The following is a 16,058-nucleotide window of genomic DNA, read 5'->3' as shown; positions in this document are numbered from 1 at the left end:
CACTGCTTGATTCAACTGGTAAGTCAACAGTCAGAGCCACACAAGAAACCTGACCTTTGTGAAAACAGTAAAACAATTCTACTGAAATGTCAGTCTTGCAATTCAAAAAGGCAAACTAAAGTTTATAACTCATTCAATCAGATGGAAAGTGACCTAGACTGGGGAACTCAGGAAGAGAACAGGATACCTCTATCAAAAGAGATTATTTCATGCTCTCAGCTACTGGCATGATTTCAGAAAACCTACTTGGAATTGTAAAGTATGCTCATTCAATTTTTACTGACAAAAGTTAAGAACGAGGTGTTAAGTCAACAAAATTAACTATAAGAATTCTAGAGTGTCTGTATAAGACAAATATTGCTGAGTTTTACTTAGGGATAATTAGCAGTGCTCCTTATTTTGTCCTGTAAATAGCCTGAAATTTTAGAAATTAATCTACTAAAAGTTGTTAGTGTGTTGCATTTTTTAAAATTAAACAATCATGATAAGTAAGGAATAATTACAGATCCAACAATGAAAAGTACAGTACAGTTTAGTAGGAGCAGAAAATAAGAACAATCAAAAATCAAGATAAGCATGTTTAAAAACTAAATTAGAAAGAAACTTCTTCTTTGGTTTCTTTAGGAATCTATTAGGGTTGACAGAGAATGAGAGTTATGTATGTCAGCTAAACAGCAAAAAGAACTCTCAGCTGTTTTCTGGACTGATCTCACTGTCCACAGCATTTTTAATCCAAACAAAACATTCAAGCTAGGCTTTTCCATGTGTGAAGATACTGCAATCTCATCCTGCCTTCCCTGTAAAAGAATTGTTTATAGAACTCTACAATTTACAGTTTCAGAAAGCGAGCAAACCCTAAAAATGTTCCTCCCATTAGTTTAGCAAAAATTTGCAGAATAATTCCTGTAATCTAAATGCATGTAAAAATGCATCTGAGTGATCCTCCTACTCACCTAAGTGTAGCTACACTTAACAACCACACTAACAAATGTTACTTTTACAAGCTACCTGTAACTTCTGCCTACAATCCTTCTCTGATAGCATCACAAGGTCATAAAAAACCAAAACAAGACTTCTTATCAAAAGTTCTACACTGTAAAGTGTATGAGATGCTTCCACAAAGCTTTAAGATAAAGCTTATAAAGAACTTTATTATCAGCCTGCTGTGGCATGTGCAGAAGTTAAATCCCAGGTCCTCTAGAGTGACAGTAACTGACCCCACTGACATGACTTGCCGTACAGGGCCAGAATCAATTTACTGATCTCTCTCCACTCCCTAAATATTCCCTTAGACTGTGGCAGCTTTTCAAACCCCTATGGCTAATCAGCAAGCCAAGACTTTTCTAAAGCATCATTTATACTTTATCCAATACTCCCTTCTCTCACAGGCATTTAATTCAAAGCTAGTTTTATTATTGTGCAATGACACAGCCAAGCATTCCACACATTCCAAGACATTAATCTTGAATGGTGTAGACTTAAAAAAAAAAGCCCCCAAAAGCCAAAACCAACAACAAACCCAAACTTTCCTAGCATTTAATGTAAAAACCTACTGTTACAAAACTGGAGCTGTGAATGTTTCCAGACACTATAGTTATCACTCCAATTTGACAGAAAGTAACAAAATTGGATTTACAGAAGGAAGATCTGTAGCTTACAGAAACAGGAAATTAAAATGCTTAACACATGGCTCTGGAACCATGAAACAGACTGAAGGTTGGGGGCTGTTTTGTTTTCTTTCAAACTCTTTAAATCAAACATATTTTTTTAAATGGTATTTATAGTTGACTGTAAAAATTAGGTATTTGTATTTAGGGAGTTTTACCAATATTTTTCAGAAAATAATTTCTTTAAAAACATACTCTAATAAATTTCTTCAGCTAAGTAAATGGGACTTGACTATAAAGTGAATAGCAAGAGAATCTCTGAAGATGTTGGTTCTAAATAAATGTGGAAATTAAGTGGAAAGATTCCAGAAAATCCATCATTGTTCAGTCATTAATCCACACTTCTACTGAGTCATCATTTATGAGCTCATAACTCTACTAATGGCTAAATATGTTCTTATTACACATATAATTACGTCAATATTTTATCTCTACACCAAGTATCTGAAAGCAGCTTAGACAATAGAAAAGGAGAAAAAATTTGTGTAATGTGAAATCAAAAATTTCATACTTTTTAACAAGTATTTTAAACAAGTAACTTTAAACATTTTTGCATGCATTTGCATAAATATACACATTGTCTCCTATGATGGTGCAATTATCTGAAAAAAATAACCCAGAAAAGAAAGAAAAAATCAACCAAAATGAGATCTGTCTATAGATAGACATATAAAGGTACAATTGGATACAGAACTTATTCCAGCACCCATAAAGTTCAGTAGAGCTTTTGATCTAAAGTTTGGAAACCTGTAATAGCTCTTTGACCAGCTAATTTATTTTTTATTAACAATAATTGTACTGGAACCATGATGTAAGAAGCTCTTCTGTCATGCAGATACACACAAAAAAATCAAACCCAAGTCTTTCCATGCTATATGTGGTTACTGCAATAAAAACAAACAAACCACCTGCAAATTTGGTTATCCAGCTTTGGTAAACATTTACTTCCCAGCTACTGTAGGTAATGATGATGATGCAACCAGATTAACAATTAAAAACAGCACTTCAGCACTTAAGATACTGTCTGGAGTTAGAAGGATGGAAGACTGACAAATTTTAAAGCACTACTTACTATTTCACATTCCTTACAAGTGTGGCCAAGTAATTTCCTTCTTTCGTCTTTTTTCCGAATAACCTCAATATGAGGAAAATCTAACACAGTATTCTTTCTGAAAAACAAAAATGTTTTCACATAATAGTACTTTTATTTCTTCCACATGACTGGAATTTTCAAACTTTTTACAACACAATGATGGACAGACAAGTTAAAAAATCATTCAGAAAATGTCTACAAAACCCAAATCATACTGCCTTTCATAGTTGAACTGGGCAATTTCTATAAACAAAACAGTTTTCAAACATAATATGAACTTTTACATAACCAGAGATATGTGTCTCATTATTATGGCTTTTCATAGTGTAAAAGTAATTCCTATATAGAAATTACTCAAATAGAGATCTTCTATAGAATATTTTTGTCCAAGACAAAGTTGTGCTTGCAATGATTTCCATGAGAGGAACATATGTTGGGGTTCAAGATCAGTAGTTTCTTTTCAACTTAACTGCTTTCAAAATAGTAAACAAGTTTTCCTCCACAAAGAAAACATGCACTGAGATAAAATATAAGCTAACTGAAGGGCTTGGTGTCATTACAAAAGGAAGACTCAGACTTCTAATTATGATTATACTGGAAGGCAACAGAAGAGGCACTTAAGAGGTGCAGTTGTTGAAAACTATTCATTTATTGCCTAGAGAGCAAGGGGTAAAAAAAACAGAGAAGGAAAAGTTTTCATTTGTACAAGCAGCCCACAGGTCCTTGGCTCATAAATTCAGGCATGACCACACCTGCAAGAAGCCACACAGATTACAAAACACTGCATTCACTAAAATTATAAAAAGCTGAAGAGGCAATCTCTTCTCTTCAGCAAATATAATAGGCATCTCAACATTTTTTTCCTTTACCCCACTTTTTATCTAAAGTCTTTTATCTAATGTAGTAGATCTACTTCTGCATCTTCTGCAACTGCTAGGCTGTTACACACAAACACGTTTATTTTATGGAGGATCAAGTTTCCTATAGGGAAGATACAAAGAGCCTTAAAATGCCCATAGAGAAAAAACTAAATTACCTCTCATCACTTTTGAAATAAGGCTCCACAAAAGCTTTCTGCTTGGCTTTATCTTGTTTATCCTCATGTTCTGTAAATAGACATGCAAAACAAAATAGAAGGTTAACAGACTGCCTGCAGAAACTTCTGTAAAATTATTAACTTTTAAGAAATATAAAAATGCAATGTACAGTCCAGTCTGAGACAACAGATTCAAATAGATACAAAAAATAATACAGAATTGATAGAACCATCAATCAAAAAGCATTACTGGAGCAGAAGGAAAGCAGCAGTGACACAAGCAAAAAAGAGAAGAACATCAAAGGAAAGGCTGCTTAAAATACAATATATACTGTAAAATCTTCCACAGAACCTAGAATATTGAGAAGAAAGGAAGTCAATAACTGTAGCCAAAACCTGGTGTTTCTTTTAAGAGTCAATTTAATGTTCTGCTGCTGTGCCAACTTCCACTATACATTCCACATTTGTGTGGTGATAAATGAACTACCAAAAAAAAACAAAAAAGAAATTCATATTGCCTTATGTTTTGTCCTTAAAAGTAATCAACTTTACCACAAACTGATGCAAAAAGAACTGGTGGTTAATTTGGCATATTTGTTCCTAAAGAACAGAGTCTGATTTCAAATCAACTCCTGTAGTTTAAGTAAGCTAATAAAGACAAAACCAAATTATATCCCACTCTTTAGTTTCTTGCTTGCTGCTGTTATTCCCTTATCCTGCTCTTCATCATGAAGAGTTTCTCTTTCATCACATGCAGGAGCACTGTCTTCTGGTAGGCAGGATTCATATTCTTCATGGCTTGTCCGATCAAACATATCTGTTATTTCTCCTCCTGTTATTAAAAGCACAAAGAACATCCAAATCAGTGTCTCAATGATTTTAGTCAAGAAATTGCATTTTGACTAAATGTGTATCAAAATAATTAACATTTACTTATTGCTCCAGTACCAATTAACTCAAAACCGGCTACACCTTAATTCTTGCTGCAACTTCTCTGTCAATCTTTCAAATGCGGCCAATGCTCATTTATTTTTCAGATACCTTGGATCCCATTTCTAAAATCTGATAAACTGCTAAAATCATTGTGAGGTACCTTTAACCTTAATACTGGATATGTGAAATTTTTGTTCTTGTAATTATGGACTTATCCAAGCAAAAGGAAATACTTTTTGTGGGTAGGAAATAGTCAGTGCCCTGCAGCCATGATTCACCACATACCATATGGTAAAAGTGATATAAACACATTTGGATTTATTTTAAACATACTAGTTCTACTTATATGTCATTAAAAACAAAATTAGTCTTCTCATACAAAGAATGATGTGATTACATAGAAAACTTTTGAAGCTGTTTACTGCAAGTGAGATCAGAACTGTTATATGGTTAAGTATTTCACCCTTTCACCCTTTAAGCACTGTAAAGGAATAGCTAGCTACTGGCTCTCTCAGCACAAATCCTGTCTTTTTTCTTAACCTATGTTAAAAAAAAACAACCTCAAAACCCACCACCAACTCTCTAGGAAACAGACTGACCCTGTGTAGCCTATAAATTTCATCACCAGTTTTTTACTGCAAACTATTTTCTACTATCTAGCCATACAGGAAAAAAAACTGCCCTTTTACTCTTTCCTCCTCCTCCTTCTCAAAAAACCAACCAAACAAAAAAACTCCAACAAATCCCCAAACTCCCACCATACCACAAAAAAGCAAAGTAAACTGAAGAGAAAAAAAAAAGTCTTACGTGGACTGCCTTCCTGATTTTGCTGTTGACTTTTCATTTCTAATAGCACACTGTCACTAACATAAGTATAATCCATATCAACAACTTCCCCTCCAACTCTGGTCTGAGAACCACCCTAGGGGAAAAAGAAGCAAACATGACAATTCCACCCAGAAGCAACTGGTCAGTCAGTGTCAATGCTGTGTATCAGAAATACTTTCAAAGCAATAACTGGCTTCTTTTTGGACACTGATTTTTTTTTTCCCCTGCAGGTTACAGCCTCATTAGAATTCTTTCTCACAACCATTTGTCCACTTTCATACTGAGGTTATTCCTGCTGAGTTTATGAAGTACAACTAAACAGTGGACATGTTTTAGGATATCTGTAGCATGAACAATATCAAATGAGCCAAATTCTGAATTTTGTTACAAAGTGGGTTTGGTCTGCCCAGAACAATGTTCACAATACTGCTTTGCAGGCTTTTTCAATATCATAGAACATGCAGACTTATTATAAAAGTTCACCTTTGTATCAATCACAGTAATGTCCATTTTGTACTGTGAAAGATCAGCTCCTGGGTCTATGCTCCACTGGAAGTTTTCTAAAGAAGGTTTATCTTTCAGGTCTGTATGCACAGAATACGAGAAAAAAAGGACAAATAATTAGAATGCAAGTCTGCCAGAAGCATCTGATCTGCTGGCTGTCCTGTGTATGTGCTTTATGATGGCACTCAAGGTGATCTGGGGTCAGCCTGGGTCAGGCTGACAGGCTTGTAGCTCCCTGGATCCTCACTCCAGCCCTTCTTGCGCATGGGTGTCACATTTGCTCACCTCCAGTCAAGTAGGACCTCCCTGGTTATCCAGGACTGCTGATAAATTATGGAAAGTGGCTCACTGAGCACTTCTGCCCACTGCCTCAGTACCCTCATGTGGATCCCATCTGGCCCCACAGACTTGTGTGTGTTTAAGTGGTGCAGGAGGTCACTGACAATTTCCCCTTGGACTATGGGGGCTTCAATCTGCTCCCTATTCCAGTCTTCCAGCTCAGGGGCTGGGTACCCTGAGAATTACTACTAAGGATTTAGGCAAAAATGCACTAAGTATCTCATTCTTTTCCTCATCCTTTGTTTCCCCCAAATCCAATAAAGCTCATTCTCCTTAGCCCTACTTTGTTGTTGATGGTTTTTCAGAAATACTTTTTATGGCAGTAGCCAGGTTAAGCTCTAACTAGACTTTGGCCATTCTTATTTTCATACTTTATATTTTATACTTTATATTCTTATTTTATATGTAACTTCACAACATCCTTGTAGTTCCCCCGAAGCTGCCTGCTCCCTCTTCCAAAAGTCAAACTCTTTATATCTGAGTTGTAGCCAATGCTCTCTGTTCACAGGCTGGCCTTCTTTCCCATCAGCTCACCTTGAAGCACACGGACAGCCTGCTCCTAGACCTTTAAGATTTCCTTCTTCAAGAATTCCCACACTTCTTGGACTCCTCTGCCCTTCAGGACCACCTCCCAAGAGAGGACTACCAAGTGATCTCCTAAAGAGGCCAAAACCTGCCCTCCAAAAGTTCAAGACAGCAGTTCTGCTATCTCTCACTAACTTCTCTGAGAATGGAAAACTATCATTTTGTGACTGTCCTGCTCAAGATGGCCCCCAACCATCACTTTACCTACCAGTCCTTCTCTGCTTACAAACAACAGGTCCAGGAGGTGCCTTCCCTAGCAGGGTCACTATTGAAGTTACATCAATGACAATTCAAGTGTCAGGTCTAAGCAAAGAGTACAAGTGTCTGGTCATTGCTCCAAAGATGCCTCTTGATTTAGCTTTAAGGGGAATATTTAGATTTCAAGCCACATGGCCACACCAACTATTGGCAAGTATCTTTTAAATTCATAATGCAGTATTTCTAAATAAAGTATGCAGTGTAACAGCTTGGCTGAGGAGTACAGAAGCTTTGATTCTACAATGCTAGTTCAAGAAGTTTTCCACCTGGGAGAACTTAAGAGGAAAGATACATGCTCTGGAAAGAATATATGACAGCCTGTGTTGATTATCAATGAAGATACAAATTTCCTTACCAGACCATTAGGAATAAAAAAAATGACTTATGCTTACACTTGAGTAGTTTTCAAGTATTTGATATAGACAGTTTAAACTCAAACTTCATGAGATTTTATTATTACACTGCAATAAATAACAATGCTAAACAAACAGCAAAGAAGAAGATTCCTAGCCTGTCGAATGTACACCGGAACACCAATGATATATTTATTATACAGTGGCAAAAGTATGCCAGGAAGACAGAGATTTGTACATGTTGGGGGTGATCTTGAGAAATCCCAAATAGAATGTGACCGAGTTAGAAGCAGAGCAAAGGATTAAAGTGGAAGAAAGGAAGACAGGAAAAATTCTGTTCAATCTGAGCACAGGCTGAAGGGGTAGGCAGGAAGTAAAAGGAATATTTTCATCAAGTTACCTTGCTCATTTTGCTGTGCTTTACTTTTTGATAGTCTACAAGGGTTTGGCTGAAGTACAGATGCTGGTTCAGACTCTCCATGTCCTGTCCTTGTTTTCTTTCTACTGGGTACATGGCCACTGGCAACCTAACAACATATTGCAACTTTACTATTACCCAAACTCAAATAAAATACTTCAAAGGAGAAGAAAAAAGAGTCAGAAAAGCATACCTTTACATCATCAAAAAGTTCCTCTGTCTCTGCAGAACTTGGCAGTGGTGCAAATTTGAAGGGGGGAACTTCTTCTTTCGTTGGGATCTGGTTTTTCCTGTCAGGGAATGCTCTTCCCAGCACTGCCTCTTGTACACAGGATTCCTCTTGTACATCTCTGCCAAACAAACAGCTCTCATTGTTGGCATTTGGGACGGATGATGAACCTTCAGGAATAGTCTTCCCTATGTGTGAAAAAATGTCATGCAGAGTCACTTGCTTCAGTCTGTTTTTATATGTCTCCTCACTTCCTTGTTTTTTCTCTTGCCCACGAACTCCAGAGAAGGGATCAGACAGATCCAAGGGCTTATCCCCTGTATGTTCCCCATTAACCTTCTGAACATCAGACCTAAAGGGCACAGAGCTCTCCTTGCTGAATGATGTTTTCTCACAGCTAACTCCATTATCATCTTCAGCTTTCTTTCTCTTAGCACACCTGCCTTCTAGCTGCTTCTGGTATACAAGCAGGACATCGCTCTTGATCACCTCATTTTTAGCTGTGCAGGTGTTTCCAACACAGGTCACAGCCTCATTAGAATTCTTTCTCACAACCATTTGCCTATGGACAGAGGCCTGGCTGATAACAGAGTTGATTTCTGTCCCAAGATTCAGAGGTGCAACAAAAGCAACATCTTCAGATTTTGATCTACTTTTATGAGATCTGGAACTGGATGGATTGATGAAGAGGTTGGTTTTGAGATGAGGCTTCAATCCTGAATCTAAAATACAAGGAGCATGAACTGTACTTGAGTTGTTCTTCATGGTGCTAGAAGCTCCAAAAACAGGGGAAGCTACCCGAGAATCCCAGTCATCACGTGGTGGAGTGTTATGAGATGGATCTGAAATACTGAATACAATGAAACATGAGAGATTTTTCTGGTGTACAGATGGAAGGAGAGAGAGTGATATTAAAAAAATATAACGTTTCCTAGTGCTGATCTGCTTTAAAGCTGTGTGAGCTGCTAGTATTAACTGAAAATGGAAGGAAAAACAAAAATTAACCTATGCTAGGGATAGGTACTGTTGCACTTAGAGCTATAGAAGTCAAACAAAATACAGATCTCATCCTTCACTTTGGTGTATGGTGTGAAATTCTGTTCCACATTCAACTGAGAACCAAGGACAGAGTTAAGTCTGCCTAAGTATCTCTTCTATCCAAGGACTCCCTATTTCTCCGTGCAACGAAAAGGAAGAAAGTGAGAATGGTTGCAACAGAAGTCTATTTAGGTTCTTGCATACATTTTAAAACCACAGCAGATTCTCAAAGCTTCTGCAAGTGAAGGAAAAAACTGCAAGCTCCTTTCAGGTACTGTTTTTTGCCTGTCATCAACAAAACATAGATTCAAGACAACAAATAGGGCCAAAAAAAAAAATCAGTTTAGACTACAATATCTTGAGGAGAGTGGGAAGGGCAGCAGTCAATTGGCTTGACACCTAATCAGAGCAATAGGATCCTTCTTGCATTCCAGCTCTAGGCCCACTGTCCACAGGGTTATGGGCCTTAGAAGATACCTTGCAATAATGAGAAGTTAGGAAAGAAGGGACTATGTATACAAGAAGCCCAAACAAGAAGTTTGTGAATTAAGTAAAAGCCTACAGTTTTGCATTCTATCAGTTTCACTGCTTCTCATGTTATTTACTTGAAAGAAACCCCTCTGATACAAAATATTTGTTTCCATTTCTATACCTTTAAAGCAAAATGCTGCATGATTTGAAATTCTACAAAGACCCAACTTCTATAAGCCTACTTAAAACAATTATAACTATTATAATTGTGTGGAAACACACCCTAAATTGTTGTCATCATTTCTTGATTCAGAAGCTGGCAGTTTTCTTGAGTCTTCAGACTGCATGCTCTCTGAGGCCTGGCTCATAACTGTATTAGTGAGGGGAAGATTCAGTACACTCTGGGACTCCTTGCAAGTGGTGAAGGAAAACAAAGAAAAGAAGTGTGAGAAGATATTGGAATTAAAATTAGAAATATGCTCAGTTGGCACATAAATACTCTGAAGATCAATTAAAATCAAAACATTCAAAACTCTGAAAAATCATGAAAGCTAAGAGATGAAATTTGGACCAGAAGCTTTAAAGAAATCTTATGGAAACTGAAAAAATTCATTCACATGCATGGACACAAAAATATTCTTCATACTATAATTTTCAAGGTAGTTACCAACCAAAACCATCAAATAATCTCACATGAGTCACTGACCAGTCTCATGGCCAAGAAACATTTTTCAATGTCTTAGATTTGATTACTGCACAAAGGGAATTTATCAGACCCAAGGATTTAGATCACTGTACTAACAAAACTTGAAAGGAAGAACCATGTCTCTACCTTCCTCAACCCCCCCAGACAGGTCAGCACAGTAATATCTCTTCATGCTCAAGTCAGCAAAGACTAAGCAAAAGCAAACCAAAGTGAGCTTACTGGAACTCAGAATACTTTTTCAGAATTTTAATGCAAAAGAGAAAAACACTGGTTTTGTAAACAACTGGCCCAAAAAGTTGGCTATGTAAGAGATTTGGTAATACTTACAGATTCCTCTTCAACACTAAGTCCAATTGTTTCTGCAACAACTGCAGCCAAGTTAAAAGATGGCTTTGGAACAGGATATCCTCCCACCCTTGGTTTATCTTTGTGAGTAGAAAGAAGATCACAATAAGCTACATATGCACTATAGTATCTTGCTTGACTCACAGAGATGGTACAAACACAGAAGAAAAAAGATCACAAATTAAAACTGGCATTTATGAAAATAGTTAGATCTCTGTCAGATAAAAGTCGTATCTGGAAGCTGTAAGTGGCAAAAGAATTTCTGATGAGAGCAAACTGCTGTATCAGTTTGATACAGAGAAATATGTGTCAAATTTGAATAATACTGCTCCCCAGAATTAAAAATCATTGTATAAGTTGCTTTTCACACTGCTGGTACAGGACACAAATAGTCTGATAAAAGCATGTAGAACAGAGATAATGTGTATTTATAATACAATGCTTGTCTTGCATATTTCCATTATTTTTAATTTGTTTTTACTAGGAAAACAAGAGTTTCCCCTCTTTGAGGGGTTTAACATTACTCTGTTCATTAAACTGGGGCAAGACAATAATATTGGAAAGCACAAGAACAGCAACCACCACAACCCTGACTTGCATGAATAATTCCATGCTGATTCTCAGTCATTATTTTAAAAGGTTTGCACTTTATTAGGTTTCTGTGTTAAAAAAGGTTAAAGAGATGAAACCTCAGTTTTACAATATTTTTGCCTTATTTTGAATGGAATTAGAACTAAATCTATTAATACACTTACTTGGCACAGGGGACAGTTGTGGATCACAGGTGTCTGTCACTAGTATCTCTCCTCCATGGTGAGTGCTCACTTGTGTGGAAAAGAATGGAATTTTTCCAAACTCTAGGAAATGTGGAAACATTTTCACATGGTGAAATTATCCTTTTGTGATACTTTTGTACAGATACAAACAATGACCTAGATCTTAAAAGCACTTAAATGCGAGATTTAATATTTCAGTAGATCCAGCAATGTAAGCACATCTGATAATTTGTGACAGAATAAAAAAAACATGATAAATATTATATATTAATTCTTTTTCTCACAAATATTATTTCAGCCAGTCAGGACTAAAACACTACTGACACAAAATGACACCACCATCTAGTCTGACCACATAAAAATAGTTATTCAAGCTGTATTTGGCCTGTTAATAGGGCAATACAATTATTGAACGATGAAACATCCAAGGCAACAAAGTTCTGCATCAGCTAAGGTAATAAAAAGGTGAAAAACCTGAGATCTGAATCATGACAAACATATGCCATGCAGTCCTTTCTACCTTGATGACCAATAGCTATTCAAAGCCATTAACTGTGATAGTTAAGTGTGACACCACTGCTTACATATTAAACCTTGGATTCATTTAGTAGCTCCATTTTTTATACAGAATATGGAGAGAGATAGGTATGCCTAGAAAGGAGAAACTACTCACAGCACTAAAATTTTCAAATGCAAAATAAAGGGCATGAATAACCAGCCCACCCTTTTCATCCCACAGTTATCCTATTTTTATTCTTGGGAAGAGGCTTTTAGTCAAGACTAATACTTGGATGTATTCATACTTAAAATATCTTTTTTTATGCCACAAGATAAATTGATCTGGATGATAATATTTCCTGTGTATCAATAAAATACAAGCACAAAGTGCTTTATTTCACAAAAATACTTTTTGTAGAAAAAATATATTAGAGTTATTTCTATGACACATTTCTATTTCTTGACAGAACAAAGTCTGGAAATTAAAGGCACACAGTACTTTTGAATTTAAGTCACAAAACAAATGCAAACAGTGTGGAATACAGAGAGATCATGTAGATATCTACCAGTTCCAGTTACATTACTTCAGTTGCAGAATACTTTTAGAATGTGGCAAAATATCTATTTCACTCTCCACTAGGTGGTGACATTGCTGCGTGCACAAGTCAAAACCGAACAGATACTTTATCAGCCAATTTGCACGTAGAGAAGAAACATAGGCTGGAAAACTTACATTTGCATATGCACATGGGTGAATAAAGGTAGAAGGTTGAGATAAGTTCTGAGCATATCACTGATATAACAGTTACTGCTATAGAATTTTTTCCCTGGACTCAATGCATTATCATATAAAAAGAGAAAAGGCAGAGCAAGAAAAAGCACAGCGGTTTGTTATTTTTAGTTTTTGCCCTTTGCAATCAAGTTTATACAGCATCCTTTTCTTTAGCCCTTAATTAATTAAAAAAAAAAATCCTCTTACCACTGTTGCTTTCCCTAAGCTCCAAATCTGGGGGTGCATGTTCTGCATATCGGACATGCCTATTCTCTTTTTTCCTTCTCATACGATTAACCACAGAAAATGAAGATGTTAGAACTGGAGAATCTGGAATAACTTCTTCTGCCTCCACTGCTTGCTGCTTTTGCACCCTGGAGACCAAATCAAGTGGTCAAATAAAAGTCCAAGTCAGCAAGATGAAGAGTTTTCACTTCAGCAAGCAGGACAATCGCACAGTACGAGAACACAGCAATTCTGGAAATACAGCCACCTCAATAACATTACACTGTAAAAAAAGTTATATTCAACCCAGATTTTAGATACATCTAACAAAAGACTGACAATTGCTCCATCAAGCCCAAGAACAGAATACAACCCTAGCTCTTCACCTTTGAAGTCAACATACAACTGCACTATGGAAGCCCCTTTGCCCAGAAGAAGGTAGGTACTGTAGAGGTTATAGCTTGTCCTCTGAAGCAGGTGCTTCTTTAGCAAAAGGATGCCGAAATGGATGGATCAGCGTCTCCTCCCCTGTATGGAAATCCCTGTACATCTTCACAGTTTATGACGCTGAGCTGGTTAGAGCATGGTGCTGGATAACACCAAGATCCTGGGTTCAATCCCTGCATGGGCCATTTGCTTAAGAGCTGGACTTGATGATCCTTGTTGGGTCCTTTCCAATTCAGAATATATTCAGTGATCAGAAATACTGCCTTAAATACAAAATAAAAGCTTTTGGACAATTTCAAATAGTACTGAATAGCACTGTATTCAAAGCAATCCCTCTCCAAAGCACTGATGTTACCTCTAACTTAACTCAAAAAGGTCTTCAGGAAATAATGTAAAAAGCACGGAAAACAAGTAATGTAAAATACAAGGTAAGTTATGAAGTTTACCTTCTCTCACACTGTCAGCTCTAGCAGCCAGCTGGAGAGTCAGTATATAAAAACTGGTGTAACAAACAATGTCTTTTCTTTCCAAAAATTCTATCTATACATAGCAAGGAAATAGCAACAAAAAAGGACTGATTTTGGATCTTTGAATTTAAAATAGTTTGTTTAGTACTTCACAGGGGGCTAACTGCCCTATGGTGGTAGCAGTGAGATGTGGAAGAGACAGTAAAAGAAAAGCACACAGAAATCTAACTCAGCCTGCTTGGTCATCTTCCTGCAGTTGCATTTTCTCTTAAGATTCTCAAGAGAAAACACAGGCCAAAAGATAACTTCCTAACTATAAAGAGAAGGATATAAGGCTTTGATTTAAGGGAAGAAGAGGAAATACAGATAAATTTTTGCTTGCATTGAAGCTGAACCACAACATCTTATATAAAAAAAGGTAATGGAAAACTTTAAAAAGCTGTCTGGCTTGAGACAAAAAGCATTTTTGCAGTTAGGCTTTTTACCACTACTAACTTTGAACCCTTAATGACAAATACTGATGCACCAATGTTCTCAAGTCTTGATGAATCCCTTGTGTGATTTTGTAATTTCTTTTTTCTAGCACATTTACAAAGAAAGCACTGGAAAACTGTATTATCTACTAGCAATTTCTTAAGACAAAAATCAAAATAAACAACAGAGAAATATACTAATCAATTTACTTTGCAAATTTAAGTTAGCTGTTTGAGTTCTCTTTAAATTTACTGGCCTTGTTTGACAAATGAACCTACTAAAAATATATTTCTCTGCACCTTACTTCTATATAAACCAAGAGGTAGTTTCTACATCCCATCACAGAAAAAAACCAGCAAATGAAGCAGCTGCCATACATACTGTACATCATAACTATGTAATAAATAACTTCTGAATCATAGATTTATCCGAGACCCCAGGAGAGGTTTTGCAGAAATTTCCTTGCTGCTCCCATCCATGCATAATGAAATCTCAATGTCATAAAGGATCAGATAACATAGTTCTTCTACACTTCCACTGATTTCACTTATATGGAGAATTCTCAGGTTTTTATTCCTAATATTATAACTTGGTTACAAAATACAGAAGACTGCAAAAATCTGATTTCATATCATGCAGTAGAAACAATCTGCTACTTTGCACCTACAATGTGATATTATATCAATCTAAGTTGCTAATTCTAAATAAAGTACCGTGACTATAGCTCAACCAAACCAACCAAATGCAGTAGTATTAAAACTGCAGTTCCATCCTTGTAAATTACTGTTCATCCACTCAACTCTGCACTTATTTAAATGATCACCTAACATGCAAAGCAAATAACATATTGTGACATTGGTCATTGTCAGCTTTCCTGCATTGGCCAGAGATTTTTAGTGGAAGCTGGAGTCATGAAGTATGTTACCCCAAGAAAATTAAATACATACATAAAAAAGAAAGGACAATGAAGGTGCAAAGATGGGAGACAAACCAAGAAATACAAAGGAATAGGGCTGTAGTCATTCTGAACTGAACTCTAGTTGTTTCACTCCCTACTGAAGTTGAATTCTGACAGAGACAAGAAATAAGCCACATGCATAAAAACCCTTCTGTATCAAGTCCACACATCCTGTCCCATTTCTCCCAGGCATGTACACAACTTAGTCACAGATGGGGAAAAGTGAGATAAGTTTCAGATGATGTCAGACCACAACAAGAAAGGAACACTACCTCTGCCTTGCACAGTACACCACATTCACATATTAACAGCAACATTAGATGGCACATTCTTACTATAGCAGATTAAAATTTCAGTCAATTTGTAGCTCATTATTTCTATGTCTTTTTTTCAAAATTTACTATAGTATTTTTCTTTTAAAATTGCAAAATTATAGTAAGTTTATTTTAAAAATGTATTGCAAGACCATGGGACTTTTTGACTATTTAAGTAACTACTTTTCTGAAGTCTTAGTCTAGGAGGAAAGAAAAGGTAAAGAGGCAACCAAAGAATAAAAGCATAAGACGTAAGGCTTTGCTATACACTGTGATCAGAAGTCAAGAAAAATTTCTATGATAAATTCACTTCTCCCAGTTTTA

General features: G+C 36.3%; 1 protein-coding gene across 2 annotated transcripts in view; it reads right to left on the bottom strand.

Moving 5' to 3' along the window:
* Positions 1–16,058, bottom strand: part of RBBP8 (RB binding protein 8, endonuclease) — a 38,217-nt gene that overhangs the window by 3,146 nt on the left and 19,013 nt on the right. For both annotated transcript variants that reach the window (XM_058802250.1, XM_058802242.1), the window contains exons 7-17: positions 13,057–13,223; positions 11,559–11,660; positions 10,786–10,883; positions 10,035–10,162; positions 8,208–9,093; positions 7,997–8,123; positions 6,041–6,141; positions 5,537–5,651; positions 4,476–4,628; positions 3,797–3,866; positions 2,740–2,836 (exon numbers count right to left, since the gene is read on the bottom strand). In XM_058802250.1, the coding sequence (XP_058658233.1) occupies positions 2,740–2,836; positions 3,797–3,866; positions 4,476–4,628; positions 5,537–5,651; positions 6,041–6,141; positions 7,997–8,123; positions 8,208–9,093; positions 10,035–10,162; positions 10,786–10,883; positions 11,559–11,660; positions 13,057–13,223 (2,044 nt within the window). The remainder of the gene's footprint in view (positions 1–2,739; positions 2,837–3,796; positions 3,867–4,475; positions 4,629–5,536; positions 5,652–6,040; positions 6,142–7,996; positions 8,124–8,207; positions 9,094–10,034; positions 10,163–10,785; positions 10,884–11,558; positions 11,661–13,056; positions 13,224–16,058) is intronic.

This window comes from Ammospiza caudacuta, chromosome 1 (genome assembly GCF_027887145.1).
Source record: "Ammospiza caudacuta isolate bAmmCau1 chromosome 1, bAmmCau1.pri, whole genome shotgun sequence".
NCBI lineage: Eukaryota > Metazoa > Chordata > Aves > Passeriformes > Passerellidae > Ammospiza > Ammospiza caudacuta.
The sequence above is the reverse complement of the archived record's forward strand: the minus strand, read 5'-3'. Positions and strand labels throughout refer to the sequence as shown.